General features: G+C 33.9%; 1 protein-coding gene across 1 annotated transcript in view; it reads right to left on the minus strand.

Annotated features, from left to right (window-relative positions):
- The window catches only part of COL21A1 (collagen type XXI alpha 1 chain), a 167,786-nt gene that overhangs the window by 89,976 nt on the left and 53,079 nt on the right, over positions 1-24,731 (minus strand). Inside the window, exons 3-7 of the mRNA XM_072734442.1 lie at positions 22,839-23,390; positions 5,707-5,875; positions 5,399-5,615; positions 2,681-2,854; positions 1,568-1,645 (exon numbers count right to left, since the gene is read on the minus strand). Of these exons, the coding sequence (XP_072590543.1) occupies positions 1,568-1,645; positions 2,681-2,854; positions 5,399-5,615; positions 5,707-5,875; positions 22,839-23,390 (1,190 nt within the window). The remainder of the gene's footprint in view (positions 1-1,567; positions 1,646-2,680; positions 2,855-5,398; positions 5,616-5,706; positions 5,876-22,838; positions 23,391-24,731) is intronic.

Below are 24,731 nucleotides of genomic sequence, written 5' to 3' on the forward strand. Positions count from 1 at the left end.
AAATGGAAATGCCAAAGCTGCTTGGTATAATGGCCACCCAGGAGCAAAAATAACCCACGGTGAGTTTTGTGCACTCTCTTGAACTTTCTGGAAATCTTTTAAAAACCAGGAGAAAAAGCCAAAACACATCTAAGAAAGTCACAAATTTCATGCATTAAATTTTCTGCATATTACTTTAGGAGACCTCCTCACTAAACAATTTGCTTCTTACTAAATACCTGATCTTATATAGGTTAATAATCCAAACAATAACAAATTAGATCACAAAATGAGAACATGGGACTAAAGATGGAAAAGTTAACAAGCTACATGCAGTCACACCTAAGAGTAAGGAAGGAGACATAAAAACACAAAAAAAGTAATGTGAGAACTCAAACTCTACCATCTAATCCTGTTTTTAGGATGTAGGAGGGTAATGCTCACATCATAACATTGATGCAGAAATATCAATACATACATACAGCATATAAAATGGACTCTCAGAATGTAATAATGTATTAATACTTTTAGGAGTTTAGAGATCTGTATTTCAAGTTATAAGTATCTGAAATAAAAGTTCTAGTGTTTAAACAACTACCTCTCTAAAACACCAAGAATGAATCATCTCTAAAAGGTTCCATGGTTGATATTATTATAGAACCCTTAAATGCATTGCTCTACATCCTCAAGGTTTCAGTACATGTGGATTTGTAGGTTATTCAGTTTGATAGGAAAAAAGATGGTAGTATGACTTTATAAACTAAAAGAACTATGGCGTGAACTCAAATGTCACTGGGAATTCACACCGCAAAAAGTTTTACGATGTTCTACCCTTTTTGCCTTACAAAAATATACCTTTCTTTTTCTGTCCAAGGGAAAAAGGATCATGATCACACACACACACACACCCCCCACCCTGCAAGCACACATATATAATCAGACTCTAACATTTTAGCTTTTAATTTTTTCCTTCTAACATTTTAAGATTCTAACATTTTCCTTCTAACATCTCTAACACTTTAGCTTTTAATTTTATCCTTCTTTGATTAATTAATCAAAATGGCTACATAAATAGAAAGTTTCTTATATCCTAAAAATACGAGAAAATCTTCTTTAGGAAACAAGAACCAAAAGAAACCTATATATTCATAATAGTTTGAGAAAATGTGCTGGTGGACAGGAAAATGAATCATTTCCTGCTCTTTAGAATGGTGCTATGTAGGGTATTCTGTCCACATATTTAATTAAGTAAGCATAGAAATGTATTTTACACTCCAGATATTCAAACAAGAATTCTACGTTTTTCTAGAGCAGGTCCAGCCCTGCTTCATTTGAATACCAGAAACATCACACTGAGGTATGAAAACACATTTCCTTGTACTCTTCCATTCACACTTGCACACTGATAACATTATTCTTTTATTTCAATTATGAACCTCAAAATATGTCTTAATCATTGTAACTTTATTTACACTGACAATTAACAAATTAATTCTGCATATCAAATGAAGGCTCACATATTATCTTTTATTTATTGCTCCTAAAATACTGAAGCAACACTTGAGGAAAAACAATCTATGCTACTCACAAATCCAGGAATCTCGCATGCTGTCTCTCGGTTGTTCTGTTCTGGGTCACAGTAGATTCGCAACTTCTGGACATCAAACTAGGACATAAACCCCATCAAGTTAAAATTGAGGCCCAAGGTAACTGTGTATTAAGAATGACCCAACTACATCAGCAGTCATGTAAGGTTTAAATCATAGCACTTAGCTAAATATTAGCAATACTAAATTTGAATACCTAACATACAGTTTAAAGATGTGATGCATTCACATAAGGAAATATGGAAATAGGGTCATAAGGAAAACCCTAGCACCAAAAACAAACCTCTAATTTCCTTCAGGAACACATTGGAGCTTTTTTAGCATCTCTGTATCAAGCGCTAGTCTAAAGAGCATTTCCTAGGACACTTACAAGCCTTCCCAGGCTTTCTGCATGTATCCTAAATCTCTACATTTCTGATTACAAAAAAATTTAGTTGCTGGCATGGAGTGTTGTGTGATGAGTAGTCCAAGTACCTATTGCTATTTAAATATTTACTACATTCTGACATGTAACATTAAAATATAGAAACCATGTGTATAATTTGAACATGTAATCTTCCCTTGATAGAAAGTGGTAAAGCACACCTCTTCAAATAACGGATTGTTCAAGAAATGGCTTTTTATAACACATTTCCCAATCCACAGATAGATACTCCAGTTTTTAAAAATATCAAAAAAGTAACAGCTTTGTTTAAGAAGTAAATCCTGAAATTCATTAATCTGATTGTAACCTCACAGCTGCAGAGAAATTTTATAGCTCCCAACTCAAAGCTCTAATCACATTCTCTTTTTCAAGTTCATTATTTAATCTATGCTTCTCCTGGGTAATATGAAATTAATGTTTCATATGAATGTAGAATTCTACCCTGAACCCAGGGGAACATTTTTCTAAGAATTCCTACAAAATCTATTAAGTCTAATTTTGCATTTTCATACACACAAACACACAATTCCACTTATAAACTGACCATTTTTATTAACTTAAAGGAATCAATAATTCAGTTAACTACTTAATTAAATGTGATAAATACTATCACAAAAGACAGCAAAAGCTCACTTTATATAATGAAAAAAGCTAATCATTACTTATCCACCTGAACGGTTTCTTCTTTCCCAGAATACTTTCCAATTTGAGTTTGCCCACTGATGAAGATCCCTAAAACTGGATGTAAGGGCTTGTTTTCAATTTGTTGATCATCAATATACAGAGTTACATCTTGTTCTGTTACTAAGAGACGAATTTGATGCCAGCCTTCATCAAATAATGTCTATAGGAAGAAAGTAGGGAAGATTCATAAAATTCCTAACAATCTTTCATTTTCTTTGTTCCCATTCCTTTGCAGCCAACCATAAATCCACACTACACAGACTGGTTGTGTTATATACTAATTCACCTTGACCCAAGTTGGGTCTCAAATTCTAGCCACCAATTAATTTATGAAGTCTTACTTTGCATTATAGATCCATTATATGTAAGTTTATGTGTCAATTACTGAAGCAATTCTCAAGGTCACAAAAAAGTTCTTAACCTCTGAATCTAAATGGCTTCTCCCATTCCTCATCCTATTTACTCCATTGCAACTTTAGATCCTCAACTAGTCCATCTTAGTTTCCTCTTTCAACTCCATGACTCAAACCATCTTGATCATTTCTTCTTCTTCAATTGGTCATTCTCTATTTCTTTGAGGGCTCCTCTTTTTCACCTGCCTTTTTTTTTGTTTTAGATTTTTATTTATTTATTCATGAGAGACAGAGAGAGAGAGAGAGAGGCAGAGACACAGGCAGAGAGAGAAGCAGGCTCCACTCAGGGAGCCAGATGCAGGACTCAATCCCAGGACTCCAGGATCACGCCCTGGGCAAAAGGCAGGCGCTAAATTGCTGAGCCACCGAGGGATCCCCCTTCACCTGCCTTTTGATGAGGTCATAACTGACAGATCTATCATTGACCTTTTTCATTCTCCCTTTTGATTATGTCAACCATTCCTATAGGTCAATCATTACTTCTATGGAATAACTCTCATATCTACAACAGCCTGGACCTCTCTTCTACATATGGGATCTATAATTTTTAATACTGGCTAGTATAGTTTTACCAGGATATTTCACAGTTAGCCTGAGGGAGAGTATAGCAAAATGAACTTGAACTATCCCCAAAGCTTTCTTCCTCTCAGTTTCCCTGGGAAAATAATATCCTAACTTTCTAAATTGCAACAAGTGTCTTTACCTCTTGCCCTTCCCTCAGCTGAAATAATAACCAGATGCAAAGTTCTACCAAATATGTCTCTTAAATATGACTCAAATTCACTTCACTATTTCCATTCTCATTACCATAGTTTATGCTCAAGTATATCTTGCTTTATCTGAATAATTTTAAAACATATCTCTAATTCTTCCCTAAGCCATCCTTAATACCTCACTATAATTAATCTCTCTCACTACCATTCTGTCAGAGAAGATGCCACATCTTATTAATCTCTAGATTCCCAGGATCTAGCCCATTTCCAGGACAGAGATGAAGTATTTTTTATGAAATAAAAAGGAGAAGAAAAGAGAGAGCTGCTTTGACCATGACACATCTATGATTCCAAGACTTTTTGATGGAATCCTATCATCCACTGAACAAAGTCCAAAACCCTTTGTATGATTGCCAGGTTCCCACAAATTGAATTCATACTTTGTTAGCTCTTTCTTTCATGCATCTTATACTTCAAACACAGGGGATATCACTTTCTATTTTTTAAATTAAAACCCTGCATTTTACCACACAGGAGTACTCAATACTGAACCACTGACTTACATGTCCTTAGCTCTCTTCATCAAAATTCTGTATGTTCTTCAAGGTCTAGTCCAAAATGCATCTCATTATAAGACTTGCCTGCATTTTGTGTTAGAATATACTTTTCCCTTTACATTCCTCTAATATTTTGTACTTCTAGTAGATATCAGAGGTCTTCAATCTTCCATTATAAATAAGTTGGTTCCTTGAAGGTGTGAAACATGCCTTACTCATTTGTGATTTCTTATAGAACCTAGCATATTGACTTTAATAAAAATGGCAGCCAAATTTTAAAAAATTTAATTTGCTTACAATGAAGAAATTGAACAGATGGCATAATTTCATACATAACCTTGTATACTTCCTAAATTATACAATATACTGTTAGACTATCATAATTATAATGAGTACCAAAACTTAGCTATTTTTATCGTTGTATCTGTATTCTGAACACATCTGACTTGGAAAATACACCTTTTTTTTGGTTTATCAATTTTGTTAAATAGAGGTTCTTTTGGGGAAACAAAACATTTTCCTAATAAATGTGAATTCTGCACTCATTATCTACCTGTATGTAAGGTTCTAACAAATCTTTATCTCAGTACTTTGTAGGGCATGGCAGTGTAAGATGGGACCAACATGAGTCTGAGATAGATGAGACTTAACTTCAGTTTCTGATGTCACCATTTAATAGCTGTATTACTTTGAGATGGAACTTAATACCCTTGAAACTTTTTTTTTTTTTTTTGGTCTGTACAATGAGAACAGTAGCTTCTTCCTTGGGTGATTATTACAATTAAATGTTCTTGACATCCATCTAGTAGCAAGTACTCAAAAAAATGTGAGTTCCCCCACTCCTTAATTCCACCTAAGAAACAATTTTCCTTCATTTGTTGCTCTTATTCAGTAAAGCAACACTAAACTATGAAGTCAGTATCTTTTCAGCCATGTTAAAATTATGAACTCTTCCTCCAACACACAAATCTGGTGGTGATTCCCCATGAATATCATCATAATCATATCCAAGCATCTTTACCTTAACTTGAGGGTCAACGAAGGTGACCACTTGTGAGCCATTAATCATGCTGGTTGTTGTAAATAGTAAATTTTTATCCACACCATTTAAAGTAACTGCTATTTGTGGCCTTCCATCAATGGTTAAAATTCTCCATAAATCCCACATTTTCTTGACTTTAAATCTCTGAGTGGAGACAAATACATATGATGGAGGAAGACCTTCTGGGAAAACATTGCTAGAAAAAGAAGAATATGCATAAGCTTTAGGAATTCTCAGCATGTCTAGAGACATAACAACAAAAAGGTGTATCAACACATAATGTATACCTTGTGAATTCTGATAAGTCAACTTTTGATGTTACTTCATATCCTTTTATCTTTGTTGGTGAAAGCAGGATTCTTTTCTTAACCTTTTTCTTTACACCCAAGCCTAAAAGAATATCAAACCCTTTCTCATCGCGAGCTGCCACTGGAATTCGTGTTGGACAGACAGATTCTATAAATCCAGAGCAAAAGCAGTAAACATTGATTAATCATGGATTTCTTCAGTAAGAAAATGAGAAATATTAGAGAAAATAATTATAAAAAATATATATGCACACAAATGGATATAAATGCCTTTTCTGAAAAAATGTGCAGGAGTATCTCTGGCACTTAAAGTCTCAAATGTCATTTTTCCTCCTAACAGCGGATGAAGTAAAACAGAAAGAAATATATATACTTTATATATATAAACAGACTACTTTAAGAATACTATGCTAACGTCTATAAATCACTGTTTGAATGAAGGGCAACCTAATACCTGAGAGGGGATAGGAGAACACTGGAATGGCATTGACAATTCTAATCTAATAGTTGCTATTAATTAGTCACATGGCTTTGCATAACTCCTAAATTTCTTGGATCTAAGAGAAGAAATCTAAGATCTCTTTCTTGAATTCCCAGCATTTGAGGGGTAAAAAAAAAATGTCTTATTCTTGATATCCTCTCCAGTTTTAGCAGTTGAAAATTCTACAGTTCAAACATCATTGGTTCTATTTACTCTGGAAAAAACTGTAGGTCTTTTCTGTTCATGAAAGTTCTCAAAATGGGCCTATTATCTTTGATTAATTATATCATATTAATCATATTTTCATATTTATAAATAAAGACTATTTCCTTAAGAAGAATTGTTAAGATTTGTATTATACAGTCATCTATATAAATTATAAAAATATGGTATGCTTTTAACCTGCTGGGAAACTAATATCTGAAATTATGTGGAAAATTTTATATGGTTGAAATGCTATTAAGCTGTTAAACTGTAGAAATGTTGCAATATTTTCAGATTCTTCCAAGGCCCTCATATAAAATAAACATTGAGCATGACTGCTTATATTTTATAGAGCAGCTAACAAAATAAAAAAAGAACAAACTCCACTAACCTTCTTTAAGATAATCACTCTCTTATACAACATTAAGAAGGAAAAGCATCATATTTATAATTCAATAAAAAGTAATGAGATGGATTTTATTAGCCCAACATGTATAGTCATAATTTATACCACAGAATATTAGAAATAAAATAAAGGTTTGATATAATTAAAATTTTTCTTCAGGTCTTAAATTTTGAAGTGATCCAATAAATTATGTCCTTCTTCCTCTGGTAAGCTTGTTACTAAATGATGGGGAGATACAGGAATGAGGCAAGTAGATGTTGGTTAGATATGTGATTTAGGGAATTTCATGACACTGCACACCATAAAGAACCCCCTCACACCGTCCCAGCAGCAGAAAGCTGACTATTCCCTAACCCACCTTAGAAGCAGGGCCTGCCCACTAAGCTCACATATGGTCGAGATGAAACCAGAACACACTAGCTCCACAGATACACTGATCCAAGGAGAAGAAAGCTAAAGACTCTTTGATAAACATGACCAACTACTTTTTATCAAACTCATTTATTGAAAATTGATCTTCTCATTCAGTGGTAAGGAGCTATAAAAGGTTAGGAAAGAGATCAGAAGAGTTAGCCTTGCTGAAGTTTCTTCACATGAAAATAAGAGAAGCAGGGTGTAAGTGATCCTAATAGCACTATATTACAGTTTAAATCATAAAGCAATTAATAAAACTAAATCTTTTCTGTCGTGACGCAGGGTTTCTTTTTTGACAGGCAGTGAGTGGAGGTATGCAGAATATATGAAGCCTCAAATCAGATATGTTTGATTTAAAACTGCAAAAAGAAAAAAACTTAGCTGAAAACATGTTAAACTTTACATCATAAAAATATTCAGGTTTGAATTGCTGCTTTGATTTGCTTTTTAACTAAGAAGTTATAAGATGTTGGGTGAAGATCTCAGGCTTAAGAAAATTAGGTTTAGACTTAAGCCTCTCAACCTCTCCCGAAACTTTGGATTCTCATCTGTGAAGTGAGAATAATGATCTCCCCTTCACAGAGTTTGTCTGAAGATCAAATGTGATGATGTATGTGAAAGTGCTTTGTAACTGCAAAACGGCATCCAAGTGCAGGGGACAAAGCAAGTCTTGTGTTCATCCTTTTGCTATAACAGTCTTTTACACCATCTTGTAATACCCAGAATTTTATGGGGAAACAGTATGGCACCACTTGTGAAATCAAGAATGTATAAGACAGCCACATTTTCATTACTACCTAGCACATCTCATGAAGAAGTATGGATTTAAATAATTATGTTTTCTTGAAGGTAATTTTTCTTCCCAATAGCACATGGGAAGTGAAAAAAAATGTAGTTAAAATGTTCAAAAAACAGTTTTTATGTTTGTATATACCTAGTTTTAGGAAACAGGTAAAAGTAGTTTCCATACATAAAATGCTACTTTATCAACCAACAATTTCTATATAAACTTGAGGGGAAACAGAGGTAAATAGTTAATTTACCCACTGCATAGAAAAAAGAAATATATGAAATATATGTTTAAGTATACAAACCACATCCAGACAGAAGTATGGAAACTGGAAATAAAAACTGAAACTTGGAAATTATAATTTTAATACTAGGAAAATCAAATGCTAAGAGAGACTCAGTTGGGAGCTTGTTATAACACCTAAAACATATTTAGATATTTAGAATATCTAAATAAACCAATTTATTTTAAAGGCATGCATTCAGGAGGAAGGGTAAGCAAAACAGAAGACCTAAATTCACAAATGATTATTTCTACACCAACTACACAGTTTTAATTTCATTTTACTCCAGTATGGATAGAGTATTCAGGATAGGAATGCTTCCTGGGATGAGCAAAGATTACTCTATTTTAAACAAAGCCAGTAATATCTGCTTTTCAGTTTGGATGATTTATTTTTGTTTTTGTTTCCCTTGCCTTTGGAAACAGATAAGTAATATCTAGAAAAATGTCGCTATGGCTAAAATCCCACTGTCTATGTTCTCTTCTAGGATTTTTATGGTTTCAAGTTTCACACTTAGGTCTTTAATCCACTTTGAATTTATTTTAGAATTGAAAAGATATTTGCAAATGATACGAACAGTAAAAGAGCCTAATATCCAAAATATATAAAGAACTTAAAACTCAATACCAAATAAAAAAAAATCCAATTTAAAAGAAGACAGAAAACACGAATAGACATTTCTCCAAAGAAAACATAGACACATGAAAAGATGCTCAGTATCACTAATCATCAGGGAGAAACAAATCAAAACCACAATGAGATATCACCTTACACCTGTCAGAATGGCTAAAATAAAAAAGACAAGAAAAAACAAGTGTTGCCAAGGTTGTAGAGAAAAACGAACCATTGTGCACTGCCTGTATGAATGTAAATTGGTGCAGCCACTGTGGAAAACAGTATGGAGGTTCCTCAAAAAAATTAAAAATAAAAATGTTATATGATCCAATAATTGCACTACTAGCTAGTTATCCAAAAAAACCAAATACGTAATTCAAAAAAATATATACACCTCTATTTTTGTTGCAGCATCGTTTATAATAACCAGTATATGGAAGCAACCTAAATGTCCACTGACAGATAAACGGGTATACACATACATAAACGATAGAATTGTGTATGAGATTAAAAAAAAAAAAAAAAAGGATGTTATCGGGCGGCCCACGTGGCTCAGCGGTTTAGTGCCGCCTTCGGCCCAGTGCGTGATCCTGGAGCCCCGGAATCGAGTCCCATGTCGGGCTTTCTACATGGAGCCTGCTTCTCCCTCTGCCTGTGTCTTTGCCTCTCTCTCTCTCTCTCTCTCTCTCTCTCATGAATAAATAAATAAAATCTTAAAAAAAAAAAAAAAGGATGTGATCATGCCATTTGTAACAATATAGACAGACCCAAAGGGTATGTGCTAAGTAAGTGAACTAAGTCAGACATAGAAAGATAAATGCCATATTATTTCACTCACGTGTGTAATCCGAAAAAAAACGAAAAACAAATTAATAAATCTGCAAATTCAAAGGACAAATTGATGATTGCCAGAGGAGAGGGAGGTGAGGAGGTGGGCAATATAAGTTAAGGGGAGAAGAATATAAAGTTAATGATATTTTAATAGTATCATGATGGCAGATGATAAATACACTTGTGGTTAACACAGCATAACATACAAACTTGTTGAATTACTATGTTGTGCACCTGAAACTAATGTAACATTGTATGTCAACTATATTCAAGATTTTAAAAAGTTTTTGAGTCATCCATAGAAACCAGAAAAAATATTCATTTTTCTATTAAATCTCAGGGTTTAGTAATATAAGTAATCCAGTATTAGCAAGGTCATAAAAATGTGTTTAACTTAAAATTCTGCCATGGACATGGACACAAAAACTGTGTAAATCTTTAGTCTAACTAGACCAACCAAATTAGAAACTACATCTTTCCAGCTCTAAGTTAACATCACAGGAACACTAATGAACACATTATTCCAGAACACATCTACCTACTTTTTAAATGCCTATTTAATCCAATTCCACATTGCCACATTGTTCATAGGTCACTCCTCTCCAGAAGTCACATATTTTATTCACAACAAGGGAATTTTATCAAGGAGATCTGTGGTCAGAAACCAAAAGTAGTTTTATTGATCCAGACCTAATAGTCCAATAAAACAGAGTTGTGTAGAGGGTCCCTGATGCAGATCTGTGCAAGCCAACTTCCTCAGACTTTCCCTGGACTGAACTTCATTTTAATGGTAAGGCAAACACAAGTGTATGTCCAACTGATATACACCACTCAATGGTGTTCAGTGGCATTTTAATACATCTGCCTTTCTGAAGGTCTATTATATCATGTACTTTAATGTAATGTACAAGTTCATCAAAAGAAGGAACTTGTTTCAATTTAGTACCAAGGTTGTGATTACTTAGACTTCATCATAACATACTGAAAATACAATAATATAGCAAAACCAAAGTAAATTATGGAAACAGAGATCCTCTTACCAAAGATTAAATAACAAGAAGGTAGCCCCAATTTCACCCAATTTCTTTTCTCATTACAGACTGAATAAGCTCATCTTCCTTTACCAGCACTGTCTTGAAATCTAGATTGATTTAGAGTTACAGTCCTTCATCTGAGGAAGATGTCTGCCAGATGCATGGCTGACAATGGGACCCAGTAAGAGCAGATGTCAATGGGAACAAGAGACTCCTATTACTAATTAGTACAACTTGTCCACGAATCAGAAACATCACAATCTTTTGCAACATTCAGTTGCCTCACTGATCACAGAATATTTGTTTTTTTAACAATAAGAAAAAATATAAGAAATAACTATCATCTTTGGCCTAAGGAATAGTTAAGGAAAATATAATTCTAAAGGCTTATTTAATCACAAAAATGACTCATTTGGTTTTGCCATTTTTCATTTTAAAAGCATTGATTATGTAATGAATTTTTTTTTGTTATTCCTGCTCAAGTACTACAGATGGAGAAAAGGTAACATGTTTTGCCTTTATACATATGCAGATAATAGCATGTGTGTAATTCCTGTACCTCATTCTTCACCCCTTTTTACATTTTTTACTTCACAGACCTTTTGTCAGGTATTACAGTTGTGTGTCATTTTAACATACAAACTATATATTTTCTTTAACCAGATGTCCAGGCATCTTAACATGTTCCTGTCCTTGACGTTACTCCAGCACACTGATATTAACTTTCATAAAATGTGATTTATATCACCAAAGTTGGAGTCAGTCACTTAGCCCAAGATCACACTTCAAGAAAGTGATGTTGACAAAATCAAGAATCAAACCTGGATCTTGGTCTGACTCCAGAGACTGGGCTGGGCCTCCTTATCATCATGTAGCCTTGGGTTTATTAGGAAAAAGAATCAGGAGATAGTGCTTCACTTTAACAGGTCTTTGCTGAGTCTTTTAAAACATTTTTATGAAGGTACAACCTACCTTCAACAAAATGCCCTAATTTTAAGTGCACACCAACTGGCACATATTTATAGGTTTATAAGTTAGCACCCAGACAAGATAAAAAACACATCTAACACCTCAGAAAGTTACCTCATGATCCTTCCCAGACAATAACCACTACCACCAGAGGCCACCACTGTTATGATTTCTGTTATCACTGATTTGTGTATTCTTAAACTTAATATAAATGAACCATACAGTATATTCTTTTACTTGACTCTTCTTGCTTAACATAATATCTGGGGTACCATCCGTGCTGTTGTAAATAACAGTGGCTTGTTCTTTTCTGTTGCTAGGTACTATTCCACTATTCAAATTATGTTATGACGTATTTGTCCATTTTATGTGAGCAGTCATTTGAGTTGTATGCAGTTTTGACTATTTTTAATAAACTTGCCATAGACAATCTTGCATATGTCTTTTGGTAAACATATGAACTTATTTCTCATGGTCAACTATCTGAGCGTAGAACTGCTGTTTCATAGGGAATCTGTATACTTTGCCCTAGTAGATAGTGCCAAAAATTTTTTCCCAAGAGGTTGTACCAATTTTCACCTCTACTATCATGTCTGTTGCCACTTGAAAAGGAGGAAGGTGTTATGAAAATATGTAATTAGGTGATAGATATTATACACAATATTTCAGAGAAAGAAAAAAAGAGGAGGGTTGGGCTATGCATACAAGCTTTAAACATTCTTAACAAAAATTATTCCAAATATTTTCTTGTTCGTTCCTTTCCTAGACGTAATTAACTCATACAACTGCATCTAGATTTAATCATAAACACTGACAGCAACGTCTATATGCTGTAATTTGTATATTTTCTAAATTATGCCATAATAATTCTATTTTCCCAAGAATACTCATACATTACTTTTCACATAAAATAAAGCATATTGTGTTTGAAGGGAACATAGCTCTAGCCTAATTAAATGGAAAATTAATATTTTTAGATATACTACAAGTCCCTGACAATATAAGTTGCCTTCAATTCAGATTAGATTCAAAACCTTTTAATCTAGGGACGCCTGGGTGGCTCAGTGGTTGAGCGTCTGCCTTTGGCTCAGGGCATGATCCCGGGATCTGGGATCTGGGATCCCACATCAGGCTCCCTGCATGGAGCCTGCTTCTCCCTCTGCCTGTGTCTCTGCCTCTCTCTCTGTGTGTGTCTCTCATGAATAAATAAATAAAAATTTTAAAAAAAACCTTTTAATCTACAAGTAGATTATAAAGTGATTGTCCTGAATGTTTGATGACATTTTATGAAATACTCTACTCAATCCAATCCTATCTACCAAACTTTACCATACTTTCATCTCTCATTTCCCTCTGCCCCACCTCAGTGGGGAAATTCATATATACGTGTACCAACAATAAAGGCAAGAATGGAAAAAATAAGCTTTATAGGAGGACAGAAAAGTTAACCACATATATGTTATGAAATCATGGAAGCTAAAACACTGGCCATCTCCAAAAACATCTCAGTTGTCCTGGCCATGATTGCTGATATGTGTACCCCTACCTTTTGTGACTTTAATGAAATACAGATAGAATTATATGAGTAGGTTAGGGTAAAGCACTGGGTCACTATTATGAAGCATAGTAAAGTTTGAATTAGATAATCAAATTATCCAGCCATCTTTAAACAAGAATAATATACAAAGTATAAGTGGTTTTTTGATGAGAAGAAATTCAGGAAAAGTCCTAAACATCATTCTAAGTTAAAGTGCATCACTGTAGAAAGCATTGAAAGGAAAAACTCAAAGTTTTATGGAATGAAAGATACCAAAGTTCCACTCAAGCAGCAGTCTGTCTGTCTGTCTGTCTCTCTCTCTCTCTCTCTCTCAAATAAGATAAGGCTGAGGATGCATAGCTAATTGCCTTGTGACCTCTAGCCTCTGGCCCCATTTGAGCAAGTCAACATCATATACTATTTTAAAAAACAGACAAATCTCCTGCTTCATCCAGAAGTCAAGATGGTAGAAAACAGTAAAAATATACAGGCAGTTTTCCAGAGCCTGCTCTTTACCTGCACCTATGCATAAGCAAGCTCAACATACCTGAATTAAAATATGGGTCCTAAAACCCAGTAATTCAAGCCACAGGCTGCTGGAAGCCCTTAAAGACACCTAAGGATGGTAACTTCTAGGGCACAGAGGGAAATTTCTTTCTCTTCCTTTCTCTCCTCTTTGTTGCATCAAGCCCATTCCTGATTTACTCAAAAAAGAAACAGAAGAATAATATCAGCAAGATGGCGGAATAGAAGTCATAGCCCACATTCTCCCACCAAAACACTGATTTAACAATAACATATGGATCAAAATACATTTATGGAAATTCCAGATTTAGGTTAGGAAGTTGAAGTACCCAAGGTGAGCACAAAGCCAAGAATAGCATCACTGAAACAAGTAATATTAATAATTTCATTTTACTCACATCATTCCCTCCCCCATGCCTGTAAAGTGCCAAGAGAGAACACCCTAGCTTGTGATAGAGAATGCACTTGAGTAGAAAAAAGAAGAGTGGAGCATGTAACCACAGGGCTGTTCAAGAGACTGGTTTCAGTCTCACCTCATTTAGAGCACTGAAAGAACAGCAATCATTTGGATTCCTAGGAACTGCTGAGAATAAAGAGAGTCATGGGGTTAAGGGGAAGGAGCTTGTTGTGGCTCAGCCTGATAAAGAGAAGACACACAACTTGGGCCTTCTCCCTCTGGAAGAAGAGAAAAGAGTGTAGCTTTTATTCTGCATTCTAGCTTTCCCAAGGGCTGAGAGAATAATATTGATCCTGCCTAAGGATACTAACAGGGAACCAGAATACTTTGGATGCCTAATGCCCACTGAGAACAAGGTGGGGAAGCTTATAGCTAAAAAACTAGAGACCTTAAGAAGCTACAGACAGATACTAAAGGAAATAAAATATTATGAGCTCCTGGGGTTGGGGGGGAGGTGGGGAGGGGAAGCAAACCTCTCTAATTAAGAAATTGCTCACTCAGATCCAGAGAAATTATATCCTTCCATAAAAAGGCTTCAAAGCCCCCAAGAATCACTAGATGAACTAGTTAATAAGGGATTTCCCTGTATAAAGCCAGTTGGTAAAGAAGGAGAGAGGTAAATTTTTCAAACATGTGGCTCCCAAAACAAAGCTGTAAAATACACAAAGAAACACGGAAACATGATCCAAAGAACAGAATAACTCTCCAGATACTAACCCTGAGGAAAGGTTTATTATTTGAAAAAGAATTCAAAACAACCATAATAAAGATGCCCTATGAGCTTAAGAAACAATGGTATAAACAATATGAGGATACCAATAAAATAGAAAGGAGAACCAAAAAGAAATTTTGGAGCTGAAGAACACAATAACTGAACTGGAAAAAAAAAAAAAAAAGGACTGATGGGGTTACAAATTAGACTCAATCAAGCACAATAAAGAATCAGCAAACTTAAAGGTTATTTGAAAATATCTAGGCAGATAAATAAAAATTTAAAAGATGAGAAAGATTTGAATAAAACCTAAATGACTTATGAGACAACCATGAAGTATACCAATATGCATATCATGGGAGTTTCAGGAGAGAAAAAGACAGAGTTTAAAATAATAACTAAAAACTTCTCAAGTCCAGGAAAGGAAATGCACAACCAGATTAAATAACCAAAAGAAATCCACATCAAGAGATTATAATCAAATTGTCAAAAAAAAAAAAAAAAAGAATTTTGAAAGCAGCAAGAGAAAAGCAACTCATTATTTACTACTGGCACCCACCATATGATTATTGGCAGATTTCTCAGTAGAAACCTTGCAGGCCACAAGAAAATGGGATGATCTACTCAAAGTGCTAGCTGAGAGAAAAAACTGCCATTGATTGGGCCACCAGGGTGGCTCAGTTGGTTAAGTGTCTGCCTTAGGCTCAGATCATGATCCCAGGGTCCTGGGATCAAGCTCCACATCAAGCTCCTTCTTCAATAGAGAACCTACTTCTTTTGCTCCCTCTGCTTGCTGCTCCCCCTGCTTGTGCTCTCTCAATCAAATAAATAAATAAGATGTTTTGAAAAAAATTTTAAAAACTATAACTGGCAGAAATATTCCTCAAAAATGAAAGAGTAAAAAACAAAAAAAAAAAAAAAACCACTTTCCCAGATTAAAAAAAGGCTGAGGGAGTTCATCATCCTGCCTTATAAGAAATACAGAGGAAGTCCATTAAGTTGAAATTAAAGAACATTAAACAACAACACAAAAGCATTGCAAACTATAAGACACTGTGGTTAGGGACACTTGGGGGGGGGGTGACGCAGTCAGTTAGGCATCTGACTTCTGATTTCAACTCAGGTCATGAACTAAGGCGTTTTGAGATGGAGCACTACCTTGGGCTCCATATTAGACATGGAGTCTGCTTAAGATTCTCTCTCCCTCTCCCTCTGCCCCCGCCCCCTGTGTGTGCCTACTCTCTCACACTCTTAATCTAAGATAAAAAACAAATCTTAAAAAAAAAAAAAAAAAACCTCACTGGTTAAACATACAAATTCAGAATACTATACTATTGTAACAGTGGTGTATAAATCACTTTTAATTCTGATATAGAAGTTAAAAAACATATAAACAGTAACTATAACTGTAAAAATATGCCAATGAATATAGAACATAAGATGATGTAATTTGTAACATCACTAGTAAAGTGTGAGGGCAGGGAGAAGCAAAAATATAGAGTATTTGTATCTGATGAAAATAAGTTATCAGCTTAAAATAGACTGATATAACTATATGATGCTTTATGAAACCTTTATAGTCACCACAAAGGAAATACCTATACAAAATACACAAAATAAAATGAGAAAAATATCAGAACATGTCACTACAAAAAAAAAAGTGAATGAAGCACAAAGGAAGACAGCAAGAGGGAGTAAAAAAGGCATAAGGCAGGCTGAAAACAAGGAACAAAACAGTGATATTAAAGTCTTCCCTATCACTATTTAAGATGTAAATGGATTAAACTCCCAAATAAAAAGACACAGAGTGGTTAAATAGACAAAAAAAAAAAAAAAAGATCCAACTATATACTGTCTATAAGGCATATACTTTAGGATTACAGACACACATAGGCTAAAAGTAAGGAGATAGAAAAAGACACTGTGCAAATGGTAACCAAAACAGAGCAAAGGTGGCAATACTTAGACAAAACAGACTAAGTCAAAAACTCAACTATGACAAAGAAGGACATAATATGATGGTAAAGGGGTCAATTCACCAGCAAGACATAATTTTAAATATACATGAACCCAACATCATGGCACTCAAAAACATGAAGCAAACACTGACAGAAGTGAAAGGAGAAATAGCAGACACAAAAACAGAAGATACAATAATAAGAGACTTCAATATTCTATTTCCAATAATGAATAGAACATCCAGACAGAAGACCAAAAAGGGAACACAGAACTTGAACAACAGTATGGACCAAATGGAGCTAACAGACAATGCAGAACATTCTACAACACAGCAGAATACACATTCTTCTTAAGTGCAAATGAAACATTCACTAGGATAGATCACATGCTACTTCAAAAAATACATCTTAACAAAGTTAAAAAGACTGAAGTCATACCAAATATATCTTCAAACCATGACATAATGAAACTAGAAATTAAGGGTAGGAGGAAAAGTGGAAAATTCACAACTATGTGGAAATTAAACAATGTGCTCTTGAACAACCACTGACTCAAAAAAGAAATCAAAAGAGAAATTAGAAAATATCTTGAGACAAAAACTAAAACACAGCATTCCAAAATTTATGGAATGTGGCAAAAACAGTACTAAGAAGAAAATTTACAGTGATACAAATCTACATTAAAAAGGAATAAAGATCTCAAATAAACAATCTAACATTATTCATTAAAAAAAAAACTAGAAAAAAAAAGGAACACCTGGGTGACTCAATGGGTTAAGCAATTGCCTTCAGCTCAGGTCATGATCTCAGGGTCCTAGGATGGAGCCCCATATTGGGCTCCCTGCTCAGCAGGAAGTCTACTTCTCCCTCTCTCTCTGCTGTTCCCCTGTCTTGTGCTCTCACTCTCTCTCAAATGAATAAATCTTTTTAAAAATTGGAAAAGAGGGGATCCCTGGATGGTGCAGCAGTTTAGCGCCTGCCTTTGGCCCAGGGCACGATCCTGGAGACCCCGGATCGAATCCCACGTCGGGCTCCCGGTGCATGGAGCCTGCTTCTCCCTCTGCCTGTGTCTCTGCCTCTCTCTCTCTCTCTCTCACTGTGTGCCTATCATAAATAAATTTTAAAAAAAATTTTTTTAAAAAATTGGAAAAGAGGGGATCCCTGGGTGGCACAGCGGTTTAGCACCTGCCTTTGGCCCAGGGCGCGGTCCTGGAGACCCGGGATCGAGTCCCACGTCGGGCTCCCGGTGCATGGAGCCTGCTTCTCCCTCTGCCTGTGTTTCTGCCTCTCTCTCTCTGTGCGACTATCATAAATAAATAAATAAATAAATAAATAAATAAATAAATAAATAAAATTTTAAAAATTGGAAAAGAATTGAGCCCAAAATTAACAAGAGCAAGAAAAAAATTGAAATTGTAATCATCTTTAAGATATTTAAGATTAGAACAGAAATAAATGAAAGAAAACAAAAAATCAAAGAAAGAGCTGATTTTTTTGAAAGATCAACAAAACTGACATAACTTTAGCTAGATTAACTAAGAAAAAAAGGATTCAAATAAATAAAACTAGGAATGAAAGAGGAGACATTACAACTAATATCACAGAAATAAAAGGATCTTAAGAGACTATAATATTTATGTAATGACAATTTTCAGAACTTAGAAGAAATGCATAAATTTCTAAACTCTACAACCTACTAAAACTGAATCATGAAGAAATAGAAAATCTAAACAGATGTGTAACTGATAAGGATACTGAATCAGTAATTAAAAACTTCCCAAAAAAGAAAAACCCAGGACCAGGTGTATTCACTGGCAAATTCTACCAAACACTTAAGGAATTAATGTCAATCCTTCTCAAACTGTTACATAAAACTGAAGAGGAGGGAATACTTCCAAATTCTTTTGATAAGGCCAACACTTCCTTAACAAAAGCCAGAAAAAACACTACAGGAAAAGAAAACTAAAAATCCATATTCCTGATAAATATAGATGCAAAGGAAAGCCTGGGTGGCTCAGCAGTTGAGTGTCTGCCTTTGGCTCAGGGTGTGATCCCAGTCCGGGGATCTAGCCCCACAACAGGCTCCCTGTGAGGAGCCTGCTTCTCCTTCTGCCTGTGTTTCTGCCTCTCTCTCTGTGTCTCTCATGAATAAAAAAAATATTTTTTAAAAAATATAGATGCAAAACTCCTCCACAAAATACTAACAAATTGAATTCAACAGCAATATAAAAAGGATCCAAAAAAAGCATGCATCAGGGCGAAGTGGGATTTATCCATGAGATGCAAAGACAGTTTAACCTATAAAATTAATCAATGTGATACATCACATTAACAGAATAAAGGATAAAAGTCACAGGATCATCTCAATATATGCAGAGAAAAATTTTGACAAAATTTAACATTCTTTCATGATAAAAACACCAAATTAAGAAAAGAAGGAATTTGCCTCAACATAATTAAAGGTTATATATGAATAGCCCACGGTTAACCTCACAATCAATAATGAAAAACCAAAAGCTCTTCCTTTAAGATCAGGAACAAGATAAGGATGCCCACTCTTGCCACTTCTATTCAAGATAATATTGGAAGTACTAGCCAGAGCATCAAAAGTAATAAAATACTAAGGAATAAACCAGGGAGGTAAGACTTGAACGCTGAAAACTACAAAAGATTGCTAAAAGAAACTAAAGAAATCACCAAGAAGTAGAAACATCTCATGTTCATGGACTGAAAAACTTAATAATACAAAAATTTGCCTACCACCAAAGTGATTCAATGCAATCTCTATCAAAATCCCAATGGTCAGTCTAAGGACAAATACTGCATGATTCCACCCTTATGAAATACCTAAAGTAGTCAAAATTCATAGCAACATAAAGTAGAATGGTGACTGCCAGAATGGAAGGGAGAAGGAAATGGGAAGTAGCTAGTCAATGGGCACAAAGTTTCTGTCATGCAACATGAAGAAGTTCTAGATATCTCCAGTACAACACTGTGCTTGTAGTTAGTTAGCAATGCTGTACTATACACTTAAAATTTTTAGGAAGTTAAATTTCATATGTTCTTTACATTTAAAAAAGAATAGAAAAAAATTAAACTCTCAAAGACATTATTTATCAGATAAAGAAATAATTGTCCATTACAAAAAGATCGTTCTAAAGTAAGGAACTTGTTGAAGAATACACCTTTAAGGAAATGATAGATCTATGAAGATGAAATAATCCATGTGAGACCAAAGAAGTAAATAATATTTTGTTCACTGTGGATCATTCACAGCAAGAGTATAAAAGTGAACAGTATTAGGAAATGGTAATCCTATATAATAAGCACCTCAAGGTAGAACTTAACCATTTGTCAAAAAAAAAAAAAAAGAAATTCGTCAAAAGTGCAGAAACAAATTACGTGATTTGACGCTTCTGCCATACAATAATGCATTAATCATAATCTAATAGTTTTTAAAAAGTTGAGGGAAAAAAGCCCTTATATTCCAAGAACAATTTCAAAAACTATGTTTTAAAAGATGGCTATTGTACAGCATGTTTGTGAACTGAGTAGACACAGACATTACTTACATTCTTTCTTTGAGTGTGCATGAAGAAATATTTGGCAAGATTACAAATTTAATTTTTCTCTTACAGACTGGACATTTTTGCTAAAAGAATATTTTACTCATTTTAAGCACAGCTACTCTTTCATGTGTAATTAGAATTTTTTTAAATAGAATGCATTTATCAAAATACATATCTACAGAATGTCTCTACAGCAAGTACTGCCCAGACACACTTAATCAAATTTATATTTTAGGATTTAAAAGAATGGTAAGTAAATATCACCATGAAAAGTCTGCTTTAATAATGAAATATACCTAGCTTCAAACCCAAGAATTTTAACGACGAAACCAAAGAATTCTTACAACATATTTAAAAATCTATGTATGTCAATTATTTCTCAATAAAACTGGGAAACAAATATAAATTCCTCTGTTCTGTTCAAATGACAAAGGTCAACACAGTCTTACTGTTAGAGCCATAAAAACATAACTGTGATGACTATTTCTACTTGCTATAGTACCTTTTTAAAAGTTTGATTAAAGAAAATGCTTAATTTCTATCACCTTTTTAAAAATTTTTTTAATTTCTATCACCTCTTAAATAACCAAAATAATCTTAAATGCTTTTCTGTAGTATAGCCCAAAACAAAGATAAAGAAAATAGAGAAATAAATTTGTTTTCTAGACCACAATCACTTAGAAATGTTTCTATCAAACATGAATCAACTTATTTTTGAAGCTTTTGGAAAAAAACTTTTTTCCATTTTACATGAATATTATTTTTTAGGTATATATTAAATGCCTATAATATTACAAACAAATTACACTCCTCCAAAATAACATGAACATAAGCATATCCATCTGCTAACAGGATCAGTATACACCAAAAACTGGAGCTTCTCCATACCATGACTTATAAACACAAAGTTAGATTTCATGGAATGATATAAAAATAATTGACTAGTAAGTATTAGATTTTTGAATGGTCTCTTACTGATGGTAGTAACTTAATCTCTCTCAAGTGCAATTTTTTTTAAATTTTTTTAAATTTTTATTTATTTATGATAGTCACAGAGAGAGAAAGAGAGAGGCAGAGACATAGGCAGAGGGAGAAGCAGGCTCCATGCACCGGGAGCCTGATGTGGGATTCGATCCCAGGTCTCCAAGATCGCGCCCTGGGCCAAAGGCAGGCGCCAAACCGCTGCGTCACCCAGGGATCCCTCAAGTGCAATTTTTAACAGTTTTCCAGAGCTTTAACAATGTTAGTAATTTGATCTTTCTTTTTGAAGGAAATGAGATATTCCCATTCAGAATTCTATATATGAATATTTACTATTATTTATAGTAGAAAAACTTAGAAATGAACTAAACACTTCCACTGATGAATGGATAAAAGAAGATGTGGGATGTATTATGTACATATATACATATTTATTATTCAGTCATCAAAAAGAATGAAATCTTGCCATTTGCAATAGCATGGATGGAGCTATAATGTATTATGCTAAGTGAAATAAGTTAGAGAAAGACAAATACCATAGGATTTCACTCAAATGTGGAATTTAAGAAACAAAACAGATGAACATAGGGAAAAAAAGAGGCAACCCTTAAAACAGACTCAACTATAGAGATCAAATTGAGGGTTGATGGAGGGTGGTGGATGGGCTAAATGGGTGATGGATATTAAGAAAGTGCTTGTGATGAGCACTAGATGATATGTGTAAGTGATGAATCACTAAATTCTACTCCTGAAACCAATACTACACTATGTTATCTAACTAGAATTTAGGTGAAAATATTTTATAAAAAGAAGAGCATACCAAAAAAAGGAAATTATTAAACAAATTATAGTAGGAGATTGAAGTTGTCTGCTATCACGTTAATAGAGGATGAAATTTTACATAAAAATAATAGAATATACAATAGTATGAAATTATTTATATAATGTTATCCTTATTTAAGCACAGGAATAAGCTCTCAGATACACAGAAATTCAAAAAAGACTGGGATGAAGAAGAAAAACTCATTAACAAGAATAATGATCATATGTGACTTAGATATATTATTTTTTGTGTGCATTTTCTTTTATCTCCACAATTAGACATGCTGTAAATGAAAAGAAAAAGCAACAGTAAAAGTATGGTACTTTCCAACCATAGATTTTTTCAGCCATTATTTCTAAAAGCAAAATTTATCCAGAATAAATTAAACACAAAAATACATGTCCACCTCAATTCTAACATAATAATTTGACATGAAATATAAATGCACTGGTATAATTAAGCAGGTTATAACAATATGTTAGAAAATTTAATTATTAATTTCCAAATTCTACTAAAGCTTACCTTCACAAAGTTTCTGCTTCATCACCTCCCTTATTTTGGATATTGCAATATAGTCTTCCACATAAAACACGTAAGTAGATGAAGGCTTATTGGCAATAGCTCTAAGTTCTGCATCTTCTGTTTCTGAACCAACGCCAATAGCAAATAATGTTATTTTACTATCTCTTGCTGCTTCTGCTGCATCTTTAACTTCATCTTGGGATTTACCATCTGTAAGTACTACTGCTATCTTAGTCAGAAACCGTGAGGACTTGGCAAAAAGGTAATCAAGTGCAAACTGGATGGCTTTTCCAGTCCTTGTGTTTCCGCCCAGGTAATGTATGGATTCCATTGCTGCCACCAAATTCTCTCCTGAATCATGGCTTCCAAGAGGAATCTCCAATACAGGGTAGTCACTATACTGGACCACTCCAACCTGAATAAACTTCGGTCCTATGTCAAAGTTTTTTGTGATATTGACAAGCCACTTTTTCACTATTTCAAAGTTTTCTGGACCAACACTGTAAGAGCCATCTAGGATGAAAACTAAATCTGTTGGAGCAGTACGACAACCTAAGTGAAAAAGAAAACCATCAGAGCATATTTGTGGTATAAAAAGCAAACATGGGAGGCTTTTAACTGCATGAACTCTAAGTAACCTGATGTGGGGGGATCCTTTCACAACATACATGTGTATCAAATCACCATGAGGTACACATTAAATATAATACAATTTTATATGTCCATTATACCTCAATAAAGCTGAAATTTTAAAAAGAAAAAATAACCGATTCATAGGAGCTTTGTGAAGATTAAATAAAATATACGGCCTAGCTCAAAAAAACTCTAAATGAGAGCTATTATTTGTGTCGACATTTTTAAATCTTTTGTCTTTAAATTTAAAGATTAATGATTCAGCTTTAAAAGTAGGGGGAAAAAACACACACTGTATATAACAGACAGATCTTTGTAGGGGCAGATATTACCATAAAGCAACATTTAATTCCATCTCTCCATTGAATAAATGAAAACACAAAAATAAATAAGTATATGATTTTCAGCTATACACTAACAGTATTCTTTTAAGTTATCAAGGAAATATGGTTAGTTTAATGCAAAGCTGAGGTATTTACAAAAATATAAAACTAGTGATGGGAGGAAGAAATTTAAAAACAAAAATTTTTTTTGCCAACATCTGGATTCAATTAGCCAGTAAAGATCCATATTCTTTGATATAGTTGATAAAAGTTTAGTGATCCAAGGTCACCAATGTAATCTACTCTTGCAATACATGCAAGATGAGTGTTTAAAAATCTGATCTCTCATCTTTAGCCAATAATCTTGTGTGAAGTGAATCTTTGTTATGAGTACAAAGCTATTTCTTTCTCCACACATATATAGATTGTTGTTTCAAGATACCAGGAAACACATGTGATCAGCACACCTTAGAGTTCTACTGGAGAACAAAAAAACTATCTTTGGTGTAAGTTACACCTAGACAAGTTCTAAGCATCTGTGGAAAGAAAAAAAAAATCTTAACTTCCTTTTCCACAGTATTCAGCATGCCTTCAACCCTATTTCATTATATATATAAAATATATATATATGTATATATATATAAAGTATATATATATATATATATATATATATATATATATATATACGCTTTAGTGATCAGATGCCCAATATAATGATTTATTTTCTGTAGACATCACAAATAAGATATCGTAATTGCAAAGGAAAGCCCCGGGGAAAAAACAATGTTCAGGGACAACTAGTATTTGTATTTCATTGTATTTCTCCATTTACTTAGAAGTAAAATCAATCTCTCTCTTTTTCTTTCCCTCTCCTTTCCATCTTTTCCTCATATTTGTCTACTTCCATATCTGAGATGACAACAAGGCTCACATGAAG

The sequence above is a fragment of the Vulpes vulpes genome, chromosome 1 (assembly GCF_048418805.1).
Source record: "Vulpes vulpes isolate BD-2025 chromosome 1, VulVul3, whole genome shotgun sequence".
NCBI lineage: Eukaryota > Metazoa > Chordata > Mammalia > Carnivora > Canidae > Vulpes > Vulpes vulpes.